The sequence below is a fragment of the Agelaius tricolor genome, unplaced genomic scaffold, assembly GCF_023055355.1.
Source record: "Agelaius tricolor isolate 1412-34295 unplaced genomic scaffold, bAgeTri1.0.p SCAF_8, whole genome shotgun sequence".
Classification (NCBI taxonomy): Eukaryota; Metazoa; Chordata; class Aves; order Passeriformes; family Icteridae; genus Agelaius; species Agelaius tricolor.
The window spans coordinates 20,453,032-20,471,102 of NW_027269268.1; the positions used below are offsets into that span (position 1 = coordinate 20,453,032).

Genomic DNA, 18,071 nt, shown 5'->3' on the forward strand with positions numbered 1-18,071 from the left:
ATTTCAGGAACCTTTTAAACAAATTTAAAATAATACTTTATTTTACAGAATACCAGGGACATTGAGACTGTAATGCAAACTTATTCTTTTAAAGACCAGTAATATTTCTCAAAGAACTAAAGAAGAAAACTGCTTCAATGTTCAAAAATAAAATGTAATTTGCTTCTTTGTTATTCCCATTTTCACCATCACAGTTCCTACAATAACCAACCGTGAGGTAACAACTGCTGCAAAAATGTACAAGACTGTCAGGGGAAAAAAAACCCAGAACATCCAGGAGAAAAGCAGACCAGTCAAAGAAACTTCAAACTTTTTCCTAAAGCTTCTTGTAAAATGATTTGCATTCTAAAAGAAACTTAAGTTGACCTGCATACTAGCATGTCTGAGAACGGCAGGGCATGAAACAAAATGGTCAAAACCAATTTCTCCAGCAACCCACTTCTGACTGTTTGAAGGAGTCACCAATGTGATTGTTCCACCAGGGCAATCAGCCCAAGTGGAGCAGCCACTTTTATCTGAGTAAGCAGAGGACTAGTACATCCACAGGACAACTTGGAATTCACATGGCAAAGGAAGCGATCAGACTGTTTTTTCTCACGCTGTGCTGTGACAGTCGATGTATTTTCTGGTTGGACCTCCCTGGACCTCAGCACGCATTTTGAAAATGAAGCATTGCATTAACACATTAATACATTAATGTCTGCATTAATACATTAATGTCTATGCCAATATAGCTTATTTTTTTACTCAACAGATAGCAAGATGAAAATATTGTAATACCATAACTGGCAAAGCTGTCAGATATCCTTCTTGACTGTTGTATTTGCCAACTTACCAGTTTACAGAGCAAAGTAGAAATTGCATGAAGAAATTGAGTACCCAAATACCATGGAGTGTACATGGCTCAAAGAATTATGAGTAAGAATAATTCAGCATGAAGAAAAATCAGAAACATCATTTATTTCTGCAATTTATATAAAACTACCAAAAATGAAGGCATTTACACATAAGGCATTTCGGATATTAAGATATTAATAGGGTACTTCCCTTTCAGTACATCCTGTAATTAGGCAAAGGAGGAATCTCAGTTTCTCAACACCACAGTATGTACAGGCAGCTCCTGTGTATGAGGACAAAGCTCTGGAAGCAAGCTCAGGAGCTAGCCTGCATGCTGGAATATATGTGTGTTTGATTGCAACTTTGGCACAAAATGCTTTCTCCATCAAACTGGTGCAGAACAGACTTTGCATTTTAGAGCCATTCCTCTACAACTGCCATTTATTTAATGAGCACTCCTGGGCACTCTAACCTGAAAGAATGCTCATTAGATGCGTGCATCTGGCCCTATGAGCAATCCTGTGTAGCCTCTGATGCAAGCTGAAGGCAGCGACGGACACGGCGCTTCCCGATGAATTAAGGTTAACAGGTGTCCCAGTGCACAGGCAAGCAGCTCTGCTGGGGAGTGTGCAGGCTGACATTCTAATGCACAATAAAAGGAGACCTGTAACAAAGAATGTGCTCGCTTCATGCATTCAAATGGATGCATTAGCTTATTACAAGCTGAATCCCAAATTTCAGCTTGGAGCTCATTAATTGTCTTTCACGTCGCAAAAAGGAGATGGGGAAAAGCAAAGGCAATAAAGGATTTCAGAAAACAGCTGAAAGGAAGGGCAGTCGATGAGGCAAATATACAGGGCTAACTGGCAGAGATGACAGAAACCACCCATACCAGCAACTTGATACCCACAAAAGGTGGGCTGGTGCCAAGTGAAAGGAGTGGGTACCCTGAGCATGGCTGCCATAACTCCATGTTATTTTATATTCTAAAGAGGGTGCACTTTCTAAAGAAAGTGGTTTGGATTTGTGACCACAGCAACACTGACAACACACAGGTGTTTTGGCTACTGCTGAGCAACTTTCTTTCCCCACAGCAAACAGACCAAAGCCAGGTGGGACAGTCTAACAGCCAACCCAAACTGGTTATATTCCCTGCCCTGCTCAACAAGGAAAACTGAGGGAAGTGCATTTTGGAGGTTGTAGTCAGTGTCATTGGCTGCAGACTGGCAGCACATCAGTCTACTTGTGGAGTGGTGAGTGATTGTATTTGCATCATTTTTAGGTTTTCCCCTACTCCGTTCCTTCACTTAAGTGTTTTTCTCAAACCACAAGCCTTACTTTTGCTTTTCCTAATCTCCTCCCTGTACTACTGGCTTGGAAAATGAGCAAGCAGCTGTAGTACTTAGCAGCTGGCAGGACCAACGCACTACAGAGAGGAAGAAGTAGAAAAATTCAGAAAAAAAGGATGCGGGACTTATCTACCCTTTCTACTCTTACTCTTAATTTAATAGGTTAGAAATATGGGAAAAAATGCATGCATGAACAGGAATGCTGGCAAAAAAATCATATTTTGCAGCTTATACAATGAAATAGAAAGGTAAGAACTGCTGACACCTCTCAATACTGTGACTGCAGTCTTGTGACATTGATGAGAATTATGACTCACCTGCCCACCACACAGTCTGCAACTCACTAAAATGGCACAGCAGCACAAAAGCAGTTTTCCTAACTGCTTTCCTCAGAACACAGAATCATTTTCTTCCTGTAGATTCAGCCTCTGTACAAGTGTATTAAATTACAGACATACAAAGAAGGGATATGAGGTAGTTATGTGCACAGCTCTCCCTTCATTTATAGTCAAAGGAAAGGATCTCCTCCAGAGGACAATTTAAAGTACTTACAGTTCTGCTCTGAATCTCACTCTGAAAAAGTCCTTTTCCTTCTGTCTCCACTAATGACAGTGGTAACCAAAGTGGGACATTCTCCTAGCTTAGCTGGGTATGTGAAATGTCTAATCTAGGATGAGTATACTAACTCCCTCCCCAGAGTTACCACTGGCAAAGAGAGATAACAGTTTGCATTTAAGAAGCTCATAGTCCTCTAGAATATTTTTGGGAGTTATGAGATTTTGCTGTCAGCTCCTTATTTATAACAGTATTTGCCACACTGTTTCCCTTCTCATCCCCTCTTCTGAACCTATCCCTGGTCAATTGCACTATGAGGTCAAAGTTGATACTGTGCAACCATTTGGGATATTTCCCTAAGAATAAATGTGGGGGGAAGGAGGGGAAGTGTTTCCAATAATGTGGAAGGTAGGTCAAGGAGCACATGAAGCTGAAAGATTTAGACTTTGGATTTTGATTCACGTTCATTAAGTACGGTCAATGTGCCCAGCCTTGCAGCAGGCCCAGAGCTGAAGAGCAGACACTTGCAGACAAGGGACAGTATCCAGAAGTTGTACATTTGTTGCAGTCAGTCAGGGGTGCAGCAATGTCTAGACAGACAAGATCAATATTAAGTACCAGTTATCTGACTGCACTTTGCATGAGAAACACTTCTTGGCACACTGTGTCTGGCTCATTTTTTCCACCATTCCATGTGTATGGCTCATGGTACAAAGTATGCATTGGACGCACTTCCAAGTTAGAATGTTCATAAGGACTGACAGCTGCTTAATATGACATTTGTAAATCTTTTCAAGAACCATGCACCTTTGAAGTTTCTAGGCTTATTTTAGCATTTGATCAATAGACCTACCAATAAGGTGAAGCTGTGTTCAGGAAGAATCCCATACTGTTCAACAAGCTTTTTCCTCTTCACACTGGGGAGGTCGGGAAGTCTCTCATGAATCCAATCAATATTTATCACTTGCTGATGGTTCATATTAGCTGGCAAAGATTTTGCATCGTACAGAATCAATGGGGGAAGGTTTGGCTCTGGCATGAACCTAGTAAGAATGAAGAAAAACTCCTTTATAATTACTTTCACTCAGAAGCTAAGCAACAAGGAATAACATTTATATCTCAAGTTTATAATTCCCTGAAAGCTGTATCACCCTTTCAACTAAACAAAATACTGAAAATTATATCACTGATAAGTAGAAAGAGATCAGGCCCCAAACTGTTGCAAAGCCTCTCTTTCTTTTTCCTTCAGCAATTTTCCACCAATTGCTAAAGGGTTCATAATACAAAAAGGGGTAATTCAAACATTTCTGCACCAAAAATAATAATAAAAAGTCCCAATAGCACCAGTAAAAGATATGGAAACAGCCCACTCTTTTTGGCATCAAGCATGAATTACAGACCTGGATAAAAATGGGAGTGGGCTGGCAGGGAAGAACTTGGATTGACAGCCAACTGCCAGGAGTGATCTGGGCAGGTTGTAACCTTTTCCAGCCAAACTTCAAAAATCTTGATGAAATCTCATGCTGTGCTAAAAGCAAAGTTACTGTGCTCAGCAGGGTGCTATCACAGAACAAAAGGCTCCCTTAAAGAGAAGGCCAATTCAAATGACTCAAATAACTGCGATTGAAGCAGAAACTTCACTCTTACATGATCAAATGAGGGGTTCAAAACCACTAGAATAAAGGGCATTGAGCTATAATGACTTCTATTTAAAATCTGCCTAAACACAGATTTTAAGATTAATGTATAATGTGCAGCACTAAGTTACAAAAAACCCTAAAAAACATAGTTTACAGCTCAATACTGTTAATAATCTTAGTACTAGTAATAATCTTTATGGTCTTTTTTTGAAATATCTTAGACTCATCAGTTTTGTCTAGGTTTTAATGAATCTTCTTCTGCATTTTTTCAAATTAGTCTTTTTAAATAAGCCTCATGCCTGCCCCTACCATAACAGGGAATTCACGAAATTATCACTGCTGCATTTCTACAAAAACACCATCTAAAAAGCAGATTTAAATTCAAAGTTTGTGGGATGTTTTCATAATTGTTGCTCTGCTGTTACAAGATCAGTGGTAGAATATAAGATCTGACAGGAACATAGAGCTGACAAAGCTAAGAGGCTCTGGAAGTTCTCCTGCTGGAAGGTGAACTCTGGGATTAACAGGAAGCTCTCCCAGGGATGCAAAGCTAGGGAAGGACTGGCACTATGATGGCCCCAAGCAGCTGTGCTGCTGCCTTACAGCATTGCCTCAGAACTCATTCCCAGCAGCATTGCTTTGCAAACAGGACTCATGCCTTGTCCCCTCAGCCTCACAGTTAAATACTTCCTGGGTGACTTTATGGTTCAGTGTTTGTCATCTCACACTTGTGAAAGGCTAAGTACTTAGCAAGGTAGCACCTTCATTAGGTCTACAAAGAACTTCAAGGTAGAAACCTCCCCATGAAATGCTGACACCTTTCAATAGCAGCTAGGATTTTCAAACAGCGTTTGTGATCTGTGATCACAGAATCTAAGCATGGAGAGGCAGGGCTGAAGCTGAAAACTGCTTCCCTCTGTATTTACTTAAAGCAGGTGCAACGCTGAACTCAGAAATTCTGATGTTTTATGTCAGGCATTCTTAAGAATACACTTATACTGGCCATACAGTAAACCTTCAACTTTCCCACTTGGAGCTGAAGTACTCCCAGCCTAGTCTTTGGGAAAGGTCCTGGGGCTTTACTAGAATTGAGACACAAATCCAGATCTGAACTGCTCAGACTAGCACTGATTTTGATAGGTCTCTGCCCCTTCCACTGGAAGGTAAACTTCCAACACATACTCACTGTAATGACTAACTTGATATCCTTATTACATTGGCTACACTTCAGAAATGTAATAAATTTACAGTTTGTCAAATGTTAGGTCTATTAAAAAAATACCGATAATCCTGTTTTCCTTCTTTGTCTCTCATTGGTACTGTGCACCTAAAATAAAAACAAAACAAGATGTGGTAAGAGATACACCACAGAGTTAGTTTTATGGCAAAACCACAACCCAAAACCTTTGCCTTGTGAAGATTAGGAGAGCCAATTAAAACCACTTCAAAGAATAAGTGCATGTAAGAGAGCAGTCATTTTCACAAACACTGCTTGATGCAGGACACAATCTGTTGTGAAAAAGCCTCAGCCTTAAATTACTCCCTAAGAGGAGACTATACTTGTGAACATTAACTTCAGAAGACACAAGTTGAGCAACTATATTACAGCTCCTGATCATGTCACTAGGTATATGTGGGCACTCAAAAGCAGCTATTCCTATGTTCCTCCCAAAATAAAAACTCACCCAAGCTTGGAATCAAAGGCTCTCGTTTCATTCAAAATTGTCCCTCCATTTTCAAGTTCTTCAATTTGCCTCTGTATTTCATAGTCTGACAGTAATAAAAGAAAAAAGAGTAAGCTTGTTAGACTACAGTATTAGCTTTAGTGCACTCCACTATTTCATTTTTCACTGCTACGCCATAATGGAAGACTTCATTGTTTTAAGCTTAATGAAATCAACAGCAATAGTTATGGGCAGAATTATCAGTCACTGTCTCTCTCTCCAGCACTGCTTCTTTCTTTGTGTGTTTTCCTCATCTGCTTTCATTTCCTTTAAATGGAAACCATTTTCTCCCAGGCACTGCAGTCCAATCATATATTCCTGGTGACCTTGCAGTCACCCAGTTCAGTTTTCTTTTGGAGAAGTAACAATCAGCTTTTTTTTCCTCATACCCAAGCTGCATCTGAACTTCACAGACATCACACACCATACTCAGTGGAAAACAATCGTCTCCACTGGAGGACACAAAACCACTGCTACCATATTTTAGTCCATGCTAGGCACTGAACCACCTGCTTCGTTCTTGTAGGCAGAGGTTTTACTGCAAAAAACCTGCAGACTAAAATTCCTGCTCTTCCCAGAGTATGCCATACTAAGATTTATTCTGTCAGGGAGCAGCAAGAGTGGGGCTGCTCCATAAAGAGGGATAAGCCAGGAGTGAAGGGTGGCCAGAGCCCAGGCCATGCCTTCATGATCTGATGCAGTCCCATGAGTCTGAACAGTGTGAGCAGGGCAGGTGCCACCAACAGAGTCTTCTGACAGTGCCAGTGGAGGTGAAGGGATGAGCTGAGCCCAGGGCCCATTCAGGGAGCTCAGGGAGAAGCAGAAGGAGCTAAGTTCTAGGAACAAGACTACAGAACAGGTCCAAGGTCCTTCAGGAGCCATGACTGAAAACTGGCACACCTGTCACACAGCCATTCAGGCAAAGTCTGAAGGCCCCAACCTGAGCCTAAATGGGACTCCTGTACCCACAGGCAAGGCACATGGAGGAGACACCCAGGTGAAGTCTGTCAGGGCATTTAAGGTCAATTACTGCACTCAGGAGCCTGACATATTTCATGTCAGACCACATAAAATACCTACAATGCTTTTGCAATGAAGCAACCATCATTTACCTATTGCTTTTGCCAGAAATCGTATGCTATTGATATTCTTCACTTCAGTCCTCACTCCATAAGGCTCTCCAGGGTGATGCACAGAAACATTGGCATCCACTCTCAGCTGACCCTCTGTAAAAGGAAATTTTATTAACAGAACAGTCTGCCCTGTACACTAGAGCTAAAAACCTTGGCATGCTTAATAAACTGCATGTTATGTGCAAAGCCTTAATAGCAGACTTCTCTATGTTCAGAAAGGAGTAACAACCACTTAATCATAGCTTTCTGTATGTGATTCCATCTCAAGGGACTGCCTTGAATCATTCAAAATAGTTTTAAATCATTGCTCATAATTCCTCTCAGAAAACTGCATGATGCAGTGCAGCACAGATCCTCTAAGCCATACAGTGAAAAGAGCTTCTGATTCACAGATCTGAAATAAAGGGCAGAATTAGACAAGCAAAGTGGTGGATTGTGAGCTTCCATTCCTCTCAAAGCAGCACCAAAATACCTTTTGGAATTACAATTTGATGGATATATACTACCCTAGCATGGAACACAGGAACTTAAGGTTATTTTCAACAGATTTACTAAGGTGTTCTTGGAAATTTACAGCTCAAGGACAAAATGTGAGCAGCAGTGGATTTTTTTTGTCATTTTCTTCCTCCCCTTCAAGAAATTGCAATCTTAACCCCCAAAATATCCCTGGCTGCCAAAAACTGTACAAAGTTTTATATAAAAGCATCTCTCAGTCCAAAATGGATCAATGTCCTTAAAAATTTTTAGTGACTCAACCACAAGGAAGTAATAATTGTATCTTTCTAAGTATTGCCCCTTTAAAGACATCTCTTCCGAGAAGAAAAGCCTTGCCACAGTTACCAACTTCTGGGAATACACAAACAGGAGAGGTTGTATTACATCCTGGAATCTTAAGAAACATTATTTTCCCCATATTACACACTGAACATCTGTAGCCTTTCCCTGTGTTTTTTTTTAATTCATTTTTTTATTTTACATGCAGATAAAAAGAAACAAATGCCTACTGATTGGATACATTATAATATTGTAGAATTCTAAATGAGAGTGCAAAATGGCTCAGAGATAAAACTGTGAAGATGCTACAGCTTCAGAATCCCTTCTGGTCAATAGATTTAAATTGACAGACAAGGCCTTGGTACAATTTGTAAAAGCAGGCTGGATGACAGCACACTAATTTCCTCTGTCTTCACAGAGCCTTGCCAGACATGCAAATGAGACAGAGATGCTGGAATGACCCAACATCTCTTTCAAGGGAAGTGTTTTGCATGTGCTCCCTCTTTGGGGTGAAACTTGTACTTGTTCCAAACAAGGAATAGCCTTGTCCTGGCCTTGCTTTATTTGAGACGTGACCTGTTTCTACTTGGATGTAGGTGTCAGTGTGACCAGACAATATATTTAATCAGGCATGAGGAAAAGACCCAGGCTGCAAAAGTTCCTAAAAGAAAAAAAACAAAAACAAACAACAACCAAAAAAACCAACCCCCAAAAAAGGGCTTTTTTCTTTGAGCCCAGCTTACTTTTCTTTCACTTTACAATGAAAGCATCTTTTCATCTGTTTGTTGTTAATGAAATAACATCTGATAAAAACTGGGCACATGTCTTCACTGTACATGCAAAAGCCCCTAAAACCTTCACTTAGAAAGAAAAAAAAAATCCACATACTTTTATAGCTACCTTTCCTGGAAGAAAAATATTTCCAATACTGGGATTCTCATATAAAGACAGAAATGTCCCTGCGATAAAAGACACCACAATGCAATTCCAATGGCAATCTTAGGGCCAAATTCAGTAGTGAAAAATGATTGTGTATAAGTATGCCCACAAAGGCCCTTGAAGAAGCATCCAAACTGGCTGCTTAATACTGACAACTGTGCCTTATATGACATGTGGGACACTTGTGTGAGAAGAGATTCAGAGAAATAGATAATGCCTAGCTATTATTATTTCCCGCTACATTAAATTAAAGTTGCATCAGTAGACAACATTTATTGGATCCCATTTATTGTGTGATGCATAGACCACTCTGACTCAGTTTTCCAGGAGATATCCACTTGTATAATGGACTGAATTTGTTGCCAGACAGTGAGGCCAACTGTCACAGGCAAAAATATAGCTTACACTCTGAACACTAATAAGCAGCTGTTAATTGTGGATGTGTGTGAAGAGGATGAATGCCTGAAACCACTTTTAAATTCTTAAGCAGATGTCTGCTGTATGCTACCTGTAACCATGTGCTAGTTGTAAAATTTTGGCAACATTAAGACTGAGGAAAAGTGGCATGATCTGAATCTCACAATTAATGAGACAAGATCACCAGTGAGGAGGGCTGAATGCAGGCTATGCTTCTGCACATCACCTGTTGTGAAAACTGGGGCCTTAAACTTACAGAAAGAGCTGGTGCCAGAAGCAATGTTTCCTGCAAGAGGAAGTGGTCTCAGAAAGATAGGTAATCCTGGCTAAAATTAACCCCAGAACCCATTTCTGTACATGCTGTTGTTTACTCCATCTCATCCATGACACCAGCACTGGTTTACTGCCCACATCAATTTTATGACTAGCTGAGACCTGACACTTAGAAGATGATCCATGCTCCCACTACTTTGTCCCTTTGTCCCTTCCATACCCTACAATTAATCTGTGCTACAGATCTTCTGTGCTGCAGTGCTGTGGCAAGCAAGACAAGAGAGAGACGGAGAGAAGCACCACAAGAACCCTGGGGATGTTTCTTCCTGCCTAGCTTCATCCTGTAAAATTACTGTGTGAGGAAACATAACATCTAGTACAGCAAAGCTCGGCAGACAAAGACAGACCTATAAGCATGGCAGACATTAGGACAGACTGAGGATTGTAAAACAACAGCTAGAAAGGGCTATGCATTATAAGCAACCATAGAGCAAAGTAACTGGAAGCTGCAAAACTCCTGCAAATACAGAGAATTACTGGTGACAAGGGAACATGCTTTCCTCCCCTCAGTACCTGCCATGACTGCCTGGCTGCTCCCAAGTGTTTGCAGAATGAACTGAAGCTCTCTGACTGCTGCAGCTGCTTCTTCCCCACAGCACATATCAGGCTCCATGACAACCTCCATGAGACCAACTCCTACCAGGAAAAAAGACAGGAGATTTTCGACAATAGCTTTTGATCTTGGCATATGAGAGTGCAACTGGCTAACACATGAAAGAACTTGGACTTCTTTAAAAAAAAAAACAAAAAAACCACATAAACCCCCACGTATTATTTAGTAACTGTCACAATGGGCCTAGCTGCAGATTGCTAGAAAAACTTTTCCTGCTATTTTTTTAAAGTAACTGACAACTGCAGACAACCCCCCACCCTTTGATGACATGCAGATCAGAAGGACCCATTCCTCTAGAAGGACTCTCATTTAAAGCCAATTGGGTTTCAGATGCAAGTTTATTTATCTTAAACTAATTCTGGAGCAGGCAGAACTGTAAACAGATCTAGTCTAGTTCTTAGCTTCAGGACCTAGCTTTCAAGGAACCTGAGCAGCCACAGCCCTGAGCTCCAATGGACACCAGAGTACTTTGTCCCAGTTAGGCCAGGCCAGCAAGGCTGCTGCCCATGTTGTGCACTCCTTTGGATCACTCCATTTACAATTTCCAAGTTAAAAGAGAAAATCTACATTTCTTCAAAGCTAATAATTAAGAGAAATGTCTGACTCATGCACCAACAGATTCCAACAGCTGCTCTTTCTATACACAAACTTGATTCACTGTATCTGTAATATTTAACTTTTTTTAATAACACATACAGTGCAGAGCTTAAATAGCTGAGTGGCTCTATGTGACACAATTTTGAGCAAACTGGAGCCAAGAGATTTCTAACTTGCTACTGCCAATTGCCATCAACCAACAGCAAATGGGAAAGGTTTACTGGCCATTAAAAAAATCAAGTATTCATCTGTTTCCAGTGTAACAGTCATTTTCATGAATTATTTTTTCAAGGAGAGAGCCACAAAGCTGTTTTTATTTTTTGCCTGTTTCCTGACATCTATTTGCCTTTAAAGACGCATCCTAACCCAAAAGGAGGAGAAAAATAGGAAAATATTCCAAGCCTACCAGCCCTATTCAAGTCCACGAGGGTTTGGCTCCTTGTATCATCATGGAGACTTTTTCCACTGTCTTGCTCCAACTGAATTTGTTTAATCCTCACAGTTTTGGTCACCATCTGGCTCATCTTGTTGTCTATGCAGAGACTGTATGACAGACTTCCATTCACTGCAATAGGAACTCTTTGCTGAGTGATTTGATAGCCAGCCTGTCAACAAAATTAGTTTTATACACAACTGAAACATTCACTTTTCAGAAAGCAGACCAAGTGCAAATATAACTGACTAAGAACAAAACTGAAAATGCAACATCTTTCAAAGTGACCTATATAAGAGAGAATAAATGCACATGTAAATTCAAAAGTAACTTTGCTTAAATGGAAAGGAAGCAAGCTAGAAGATGAGTCTAGAATTCAACATAACAGTAAGAAGCTGGAAGTCTGGAAAAAATACAAGAACTCCTTAATAACAGACAAATATAGGACACCATATGAATGCTGAAATAATCAATAATCAAATGCACAATGTCTTGCCAAAGATGACAAACTTCTCTGATACTGCCCTGGGGCAGGAAATGGACTGGAGAGCTTGTTCCATGCCTGTGGTCCCACAATCATGTTACATGTTGTTTGAAGCCAGTTACTGTACTTCCATCCCCAAGCTGGGGCTATCACTCATCCTCCCAACAGGCTGCCCATGCCCTTTGTCTGTTCCAAACTGTACTCATTAGAGGGAAGGAGAGGGAAGGGGTGAAGGTGTGGAAATCAAGAAAATGAGAAAGCTCTCTTTCATTAATGTAGCAACTTAAAAGATAAGACACTGCCACCCCACACAGGACACACAGCTGATAAATGCCACCTCATGCCTGGGACTCCACTCAAAGGGGGAACTGCTGGCCAAAACAGTGGCAAGGTATTGGAACAACTGCAATGATGTAAAAATAGAGAAGTGAGTCAATGACAGCTGAGATGGGGTCCCCTTTGCTTCCTCCTTCCTCACCTGCCTATGGCATTAGAGGTGAAAATGAAAAAAAAAGTCTGCCAGACACAAATTATTTGGGAGGAGTATTTGTGTATTTTGCAGGGATGATGAGCTCACTCCAAAATGTAGAGATGGTGAATTCCAGGGCACTGGAATGGAGAACAGTGGTCTGGCCCTGTCAACACCCCAATTTATATATGCAGTGAAGTGCATGACCTACTAGAAATAATCACTGTAAGAAAAAGAAATAACTGACTCTATGCAGCCTATGCTAGTCACAGGCTCTTCTCATGTCCTAGAAGTTCTCATTAAAATAATTTTTTTACAGCCTGAAATATTGAGTGACAATAAATAATATGAATCCCATTTCCCATCCAAAGCCCTGTTTTCAGGAGTGACAATAATCCCATTGTCAAATGACCCTAAGAGCTGGATTTATCTGTTCTATTCAGCTCATTAGCCTAAAATCTGCATCTTATTACAGGGTTCCTGACTAGACTTCGCTATGAAATGTAGGTCAGGCAGTTTATTGTCAGTTCTTAAACTGCAGAAGTCAGTCAGTTAAAAACCAGAATTACATGTTTCTAATAAAACATGTCAGCATCTCCCTGACCAAATCTCCATGCTTATGTAACCAGAGGATGATCCTGTAATTCATGTCTGCAGAGTCCCACAGTTTCTTCCACCTCAACTGTTCTCTTGGACACATGGACGTGGATTCTTTCCCAGGACAACATTCACCCATAAATCTGCTATCAGCAGACTAATAGCAGCAGACATCACAAGAATATGAGAGTGATTTCAGTTTAACAAAGTAAGCACTAAAAGTAAATTGCAAACAATTTGTCTGTGATGTTTTTGATGTTCCTTCATGATGTGTAAAGGAATTTCAAAAGTCATATTTATTTCCTGCTATTTCACCTTTTCCCCTTTAGGTCTTGAAGTGGGCTTTAAGATAGTTCTACATGTTTAAAAAAAGTACTGGCAATTCAAACTGCTAAGTTTGCTTTTCACATTCCCAGCAGGTCACTGCACAGCTCCCAATAAAAGAGCCTCTTAATGGCTTACAAATATTTGCAAAGTTATCCCCAGAAACCAAATCAAAATTATAGCAACTTCACAGAAGAGCCACAAGTTCACAACCTAGAGAAAAATAAAACAGAAATCCTTTCTGAGATCCAGGTCTCCACTGGACAACTATAATATAATTCTTTTTCTAAGGTGGGAAGCAATTGTATTTGAAAATGTTTTGTGCAACTTCAAAATATTTTCAATACCTGAACAAGAGTGGGAAAGAAAGTAATTTGGTTAATAATACAGCACCTCTACAGAATTGTCTGGGATCTGAGAGGTCTCCCACTCTGCTTCTCTGGATGTCTGAGACTCCCCACCTAAAGAGGGGATAAGCTAACATGCCTGATCTTTCCCAAATAAAATCAACTCACATATTTTTATTTTCATGTCATCAGATCTTCACCCCAAAACCAAAGAAACTAAAAATAGCTTCCTCTCTTTGACAGATTAGTGTTAAACTGAACATTCAATACCAATAAGCTCACACAAAAATAAGTAAAAAATTAGAAAGGTTTAATGTCTTTAGAGAGAAAAAAAGGCCCAAATACTGCTGCATCCTGTTGCACGGACAGAAGTCAGGTTCTTAAACTATTTCAGTATTTCTACATCCATATCAAATACAGCAAAATACATCTGACTTCCAGTGGCACCGTGTACACATATGAAATCTACCAACAAACTACACTGTAAAGACTCTATTCCTATTGTTTTGTTTTTTTCATTTATTGGAACCACAGCTGGGAAAGTTTTGAAGGCAAATTAAATATTTTTAGGTCCCTAAGCACACACAAAAAAGACCCTACTGTGTTTATTCCACTGGAGCCTGTGTTAGTTATACATTCACCTTAAATGAAGGACTTTTATCAGATTGCTTTTACCCTAACAGACAATTAGTACAAAACACCAGGAATGGACAACTTAAGGGACAAAGCAGCTCCAGCTCCCAATCCAATTACATTAGGCTCCTGGAATTGTGCAGCTAAGCAAGGAGTCAGCAATCAGAGCAATCATATTCAATCAGTGAGCACAAGGCTACAGCTGCCTGTTCCATCAGGGCACAGTGCAGCATCCTGCTGGGGTGAGCAGAGCACTGAGTGAAAACAGAAGCAGCATTCTGCACTCCTCCCCTACTGCCATCCATACTGCAGACTTGTCCTTCCCAGAGCCCAGGAGGGACCAGCCACACTGCATACTCACAGGCAGATCTGCATAGAAGTAGTGTTTTCTGTCAAACAAGGACTTCTTGTTTATGCTGCAGTTGAGAGCCAGGCCTGTCATCACTGCTGCTTCTACACATCTCCTGTTGAGAACCTAAGGAAACATGACACATGGTTTTGCTCAGATACTCAGTATGTTACAAATGTGTCTCCCACACACTGCCGTATAAGGAGCATATATTCAATTTCACTTGCCTTCAGTCATCATTAGATCTCTTTCTTTGTGTGGGTAGCTCTTATTCATCATTAAAGTTGCGGCAGCTATAAATCTGCAAGGCTTTACCATGAAAATACAAGCTATTCAGTCACTTTGTCATAGCACATATGGAGGTGTGCACTTCTCTGGCTCGCTACTTTTGCAACATTCAGTGCTTTTGAATCTTTTGAGGACACAGGAGACAAATCACAGCCCATGATAACTGACTTGTAACCAGCTGTCAGCTCATACTGGGAATTTGAAACACAGGATTTGCATTAGGGACTGCAGTGCTGTTACAGTAGAACACTTCAGAGCACCTGTAACCACAGAACCACAGTGAATTTATGAGTATCTACACATACCATAGATTTTAATGCTTTGCTTAACCAGGATGAAATGATGCACACTTACATCTTTGCTAAAACAGAACCCAAAAGACAACAAGCGATCCCATGGCTACAAGTATACATGTTTCCAGCACCTAAGAAACCCAAGTGATAAAGGTTGTTGCAGAATGCCATGTGATCTAAAGATCCAGCAAGGTCTTCACAAAGAAAAAAAGGAGTTAAATGCAGTTTTTTCACTGGATGGACTCATCATTCTCAGCACTACACCCTTCACCTCAGCAGGGTCAGGATCCAGAGGATTCCACTCCAAAAACTACTGACAAACGATGTTTTTTTTCAGATGCACTCTCATTAATTTAACAGTTCGTTTAACTAACACCAAATGGATGGAACTGAAAAGGAAAAAAGACTGATTTTGTCTTACTACAATTCTGACATGCTCACACTTACAGCATTTTGAAACAGGAACAGAACTTTATCCATCTTGTTCTGCACTGTACAGCTGCCAAGAAGTCTATTTCCAGCAGGACCATTAAAGGAGCACATTATGTAAAAGAATGTACATGACTTCATCTGCATTGACCAGAACATAAAAGGCTTAAATAAAGTTTTCTTCCATGTTTCTGACAGTATTTACTTTTTATATTCTCCAGCCTGATTTCTGAAAACATATTAAGCAGCTGTACATTTCCCATCATCCCACATCTTCAGCCAGAAAATGAATATCTTTATTTTATTCATTTAGTTTTTTAAAAATCAAAATAGTAAGAGAGGATATAGGCAACTCTTCATGTAACAAAAACTTTAAAATTGCTTATACAGAAAAGAAATTAAATATTTAAGACATTTAACAAGGGAACTTTCAGATCTTTAGTGTAGCTATATATGGCTAACTAGAACACATCATCTGTTCAGGCATATTTTACTTATTAAAAAATTTAAGAGATACATAAAGCAAATTCCAGACAAGAAAAAAGGAAGAACAATCTCCCTTTGAAATATCAATCCACAGCAAAATGCATGCAATTAGTCCTGACTCTAATCTAAAGAAAATTGATAACTACAAAATATGAATTTATTTTAGCAGCATAACTGCAGTTCATTATATAGTAGATGCTCCTGTTTTCAATAATTAATGCTTCCAGACTGCACACTTTTTTTTTTTACTGTTTAAGGAATTGGATAACAGCAGTAGTCAAATGTTCAATGTTTAAAATATCTTCATATTTCTAAATATACAGGCAAATTTCCTCTTACTAAACCCTTATGGCACAATCCTGCTCAGCTTTACAAATTAGTGAGGACCTTTGCCAGTCAGTCCTGTAATAAAATTGGCCACCAGAAACCCATCAAGCCTCCATAAGGCCTGGTAGACTCAAAACACCACAGCTTCAAAGCAGTGAGCCAGTATCTTGCTACAGTTCCTGACGGTGCAGGGGTTGTGACTGACTGCAATCAGTGAAGGAGACAAAACCCAACTCCTGAGTCACAAACACTGAAAGCTTCATAGCACTTCATTGCTCTTCAATTTTTACTCCAACAGGAGAGTGTGTATCTTACTCATTGCCCTAAGGGATAACTGTTTTGAGGTGAAAAAAAGAATCCCCATTTATACACCACTCAAACCAGAGAGATCTTTTGCTCTACTGCTGATGAAACATTTTGGCGGCTCTGGGGAAAAAGTGGCATAAAAACATGAAGTACTGATTATTTTTTATGTAATATTACCAAGAATTTAGATGACTCTGATGTGTATGTGTCCCCAGCGTACTGCATCACAGTAGCCAAATCACTGTATATGCTCCATTACTGACTCAACTTTCCATGAACTTCCTTCACCCATCTCAGTGGTGAGAGAAGGCCTTGCAAAGCAGATCTTTCCTGCTATGGCACACTGAGATGGCTAACCATGCCAATCTGCTTCCTCTGCCCTGTGTGCCTTTAAGAAAACACAACCCAAACCCAACTAGATGACCCTCCTCTTCTTCAAAAATCATAACTTATCTAATACTGCTTCATGTCTGAAGTGACTTTTACTACCCATTGCCATGACCAAGCACAAATATGCTTGTAAAATGCTGTAAGCACAAATCACTGCTACCTTTCCTTCAAACAAGCCTTGCTTTTCAAATAATCTGCAGTGATAAACATCAATTCAGTACATGAAACTTCCCATACTAATGACCTAGAGTAAGCCCTCCAGCTTGTTTATGCAGTAAGCTGTTATTAAGTTGACAGTTTTGACTAGCACCAAAGATTTAAATTACTGGCTTGAACTGACAAGCTGCCTGTCTGCTATGTTAGCAAACTGCTGGCCTTGAAAGCAAGCTGTGTAGTTCCTGCAGTATCTATGGACAAAACACAACAGTCTATAAAGATTTCTTCAATATACTCTTCTAAATGGGAAGCATCCCTCCTAGTATTTGAAAAGAATCCTACAGAGCTATTATGAAAGGAAATGTAAATTGTTTGTATTAGAAACTCGTGAAAAACCTTAACAACGGCATCACAACACCAGCACCATTTCCCTTGTAGCTCTGGTCTCCTGCTACAGCACCATGGTAACTGAGCACTAAAGGAATGAAAGAACAGTCCAACCAAGATCTGTTTCTGCTACTTGTCTACTCTTTACATCTAGACCACAAGTGGAAAGACTCCTTTTAAGAATTTATCTTTATTTCCAAGTTCAGTTTAGTCAAGACCTTGGTTTTAAATACAATATTCAATAGCTCTTCAAAACTATATGCAATACCTTTGATGGCACAAATTCCCACCAAAAGCAATTTTCTAACAGCTTTTTCTTTAACAACGGGTTTAGTCCTTATATTAATACATTAAAGAAAGTTGGCACCCTTTTACATAAAGATATACATTTCTATATTTAGTAAATTACCATGTTTAAATTTTAAAGAGGGCAGGTAGGCAGCTTCTTGTTTTGCTAATGGG

The 18,071-nt window shown here is 39.9% G+C and overlaps 1 protein-coding gene across 1 annotated transcript in view; it reads right to left on the reverse strand.

Moving 5' to 3' along the window:
- The window catches only part of GATB (glutamyl-tRNA amidotransferase subunit B), a 42,173-nt gene that overhangs the window by 11,601 nt on the left and 12,501 nt on the right, over positions 1 to 18,071 (reverse strand). Inside the window, exons 3-9 of the mRNA XM_071431877.1 lie at positions 14,560 to 14,673; positions 11,318 to 11,516; positions 10,215 to 10,337; positions 7,218 to 7,331; positions 6,067 to 6,151; positions 5,664 to 5,708; positions 3,595 to 3,784 (exon numbers count right to left, since the gene is read on the reverse strand). Coding sequence (XP_071287978.1) covers positions 3,595 to 3,784; positions 5,664 to 5,708; positions 6,067 to 6,151; positions 7,218 to 7,331; positions 10,215 to 10,337; positions 11,318 to 11,516; positions 14,560 to 14,673 — 870 coding nt within the window. The remainder of the gene's footprint in view (positions 1 to 3,594; positions 3,785 to 5,663; positions 5,709 to 6,066; positions 6,152 to 7,217; positions 7,332 to 10,214; positions 10,338 to 11,317; positions 11,517 to 14,559; positions 14,674 to 18,071) is intronic.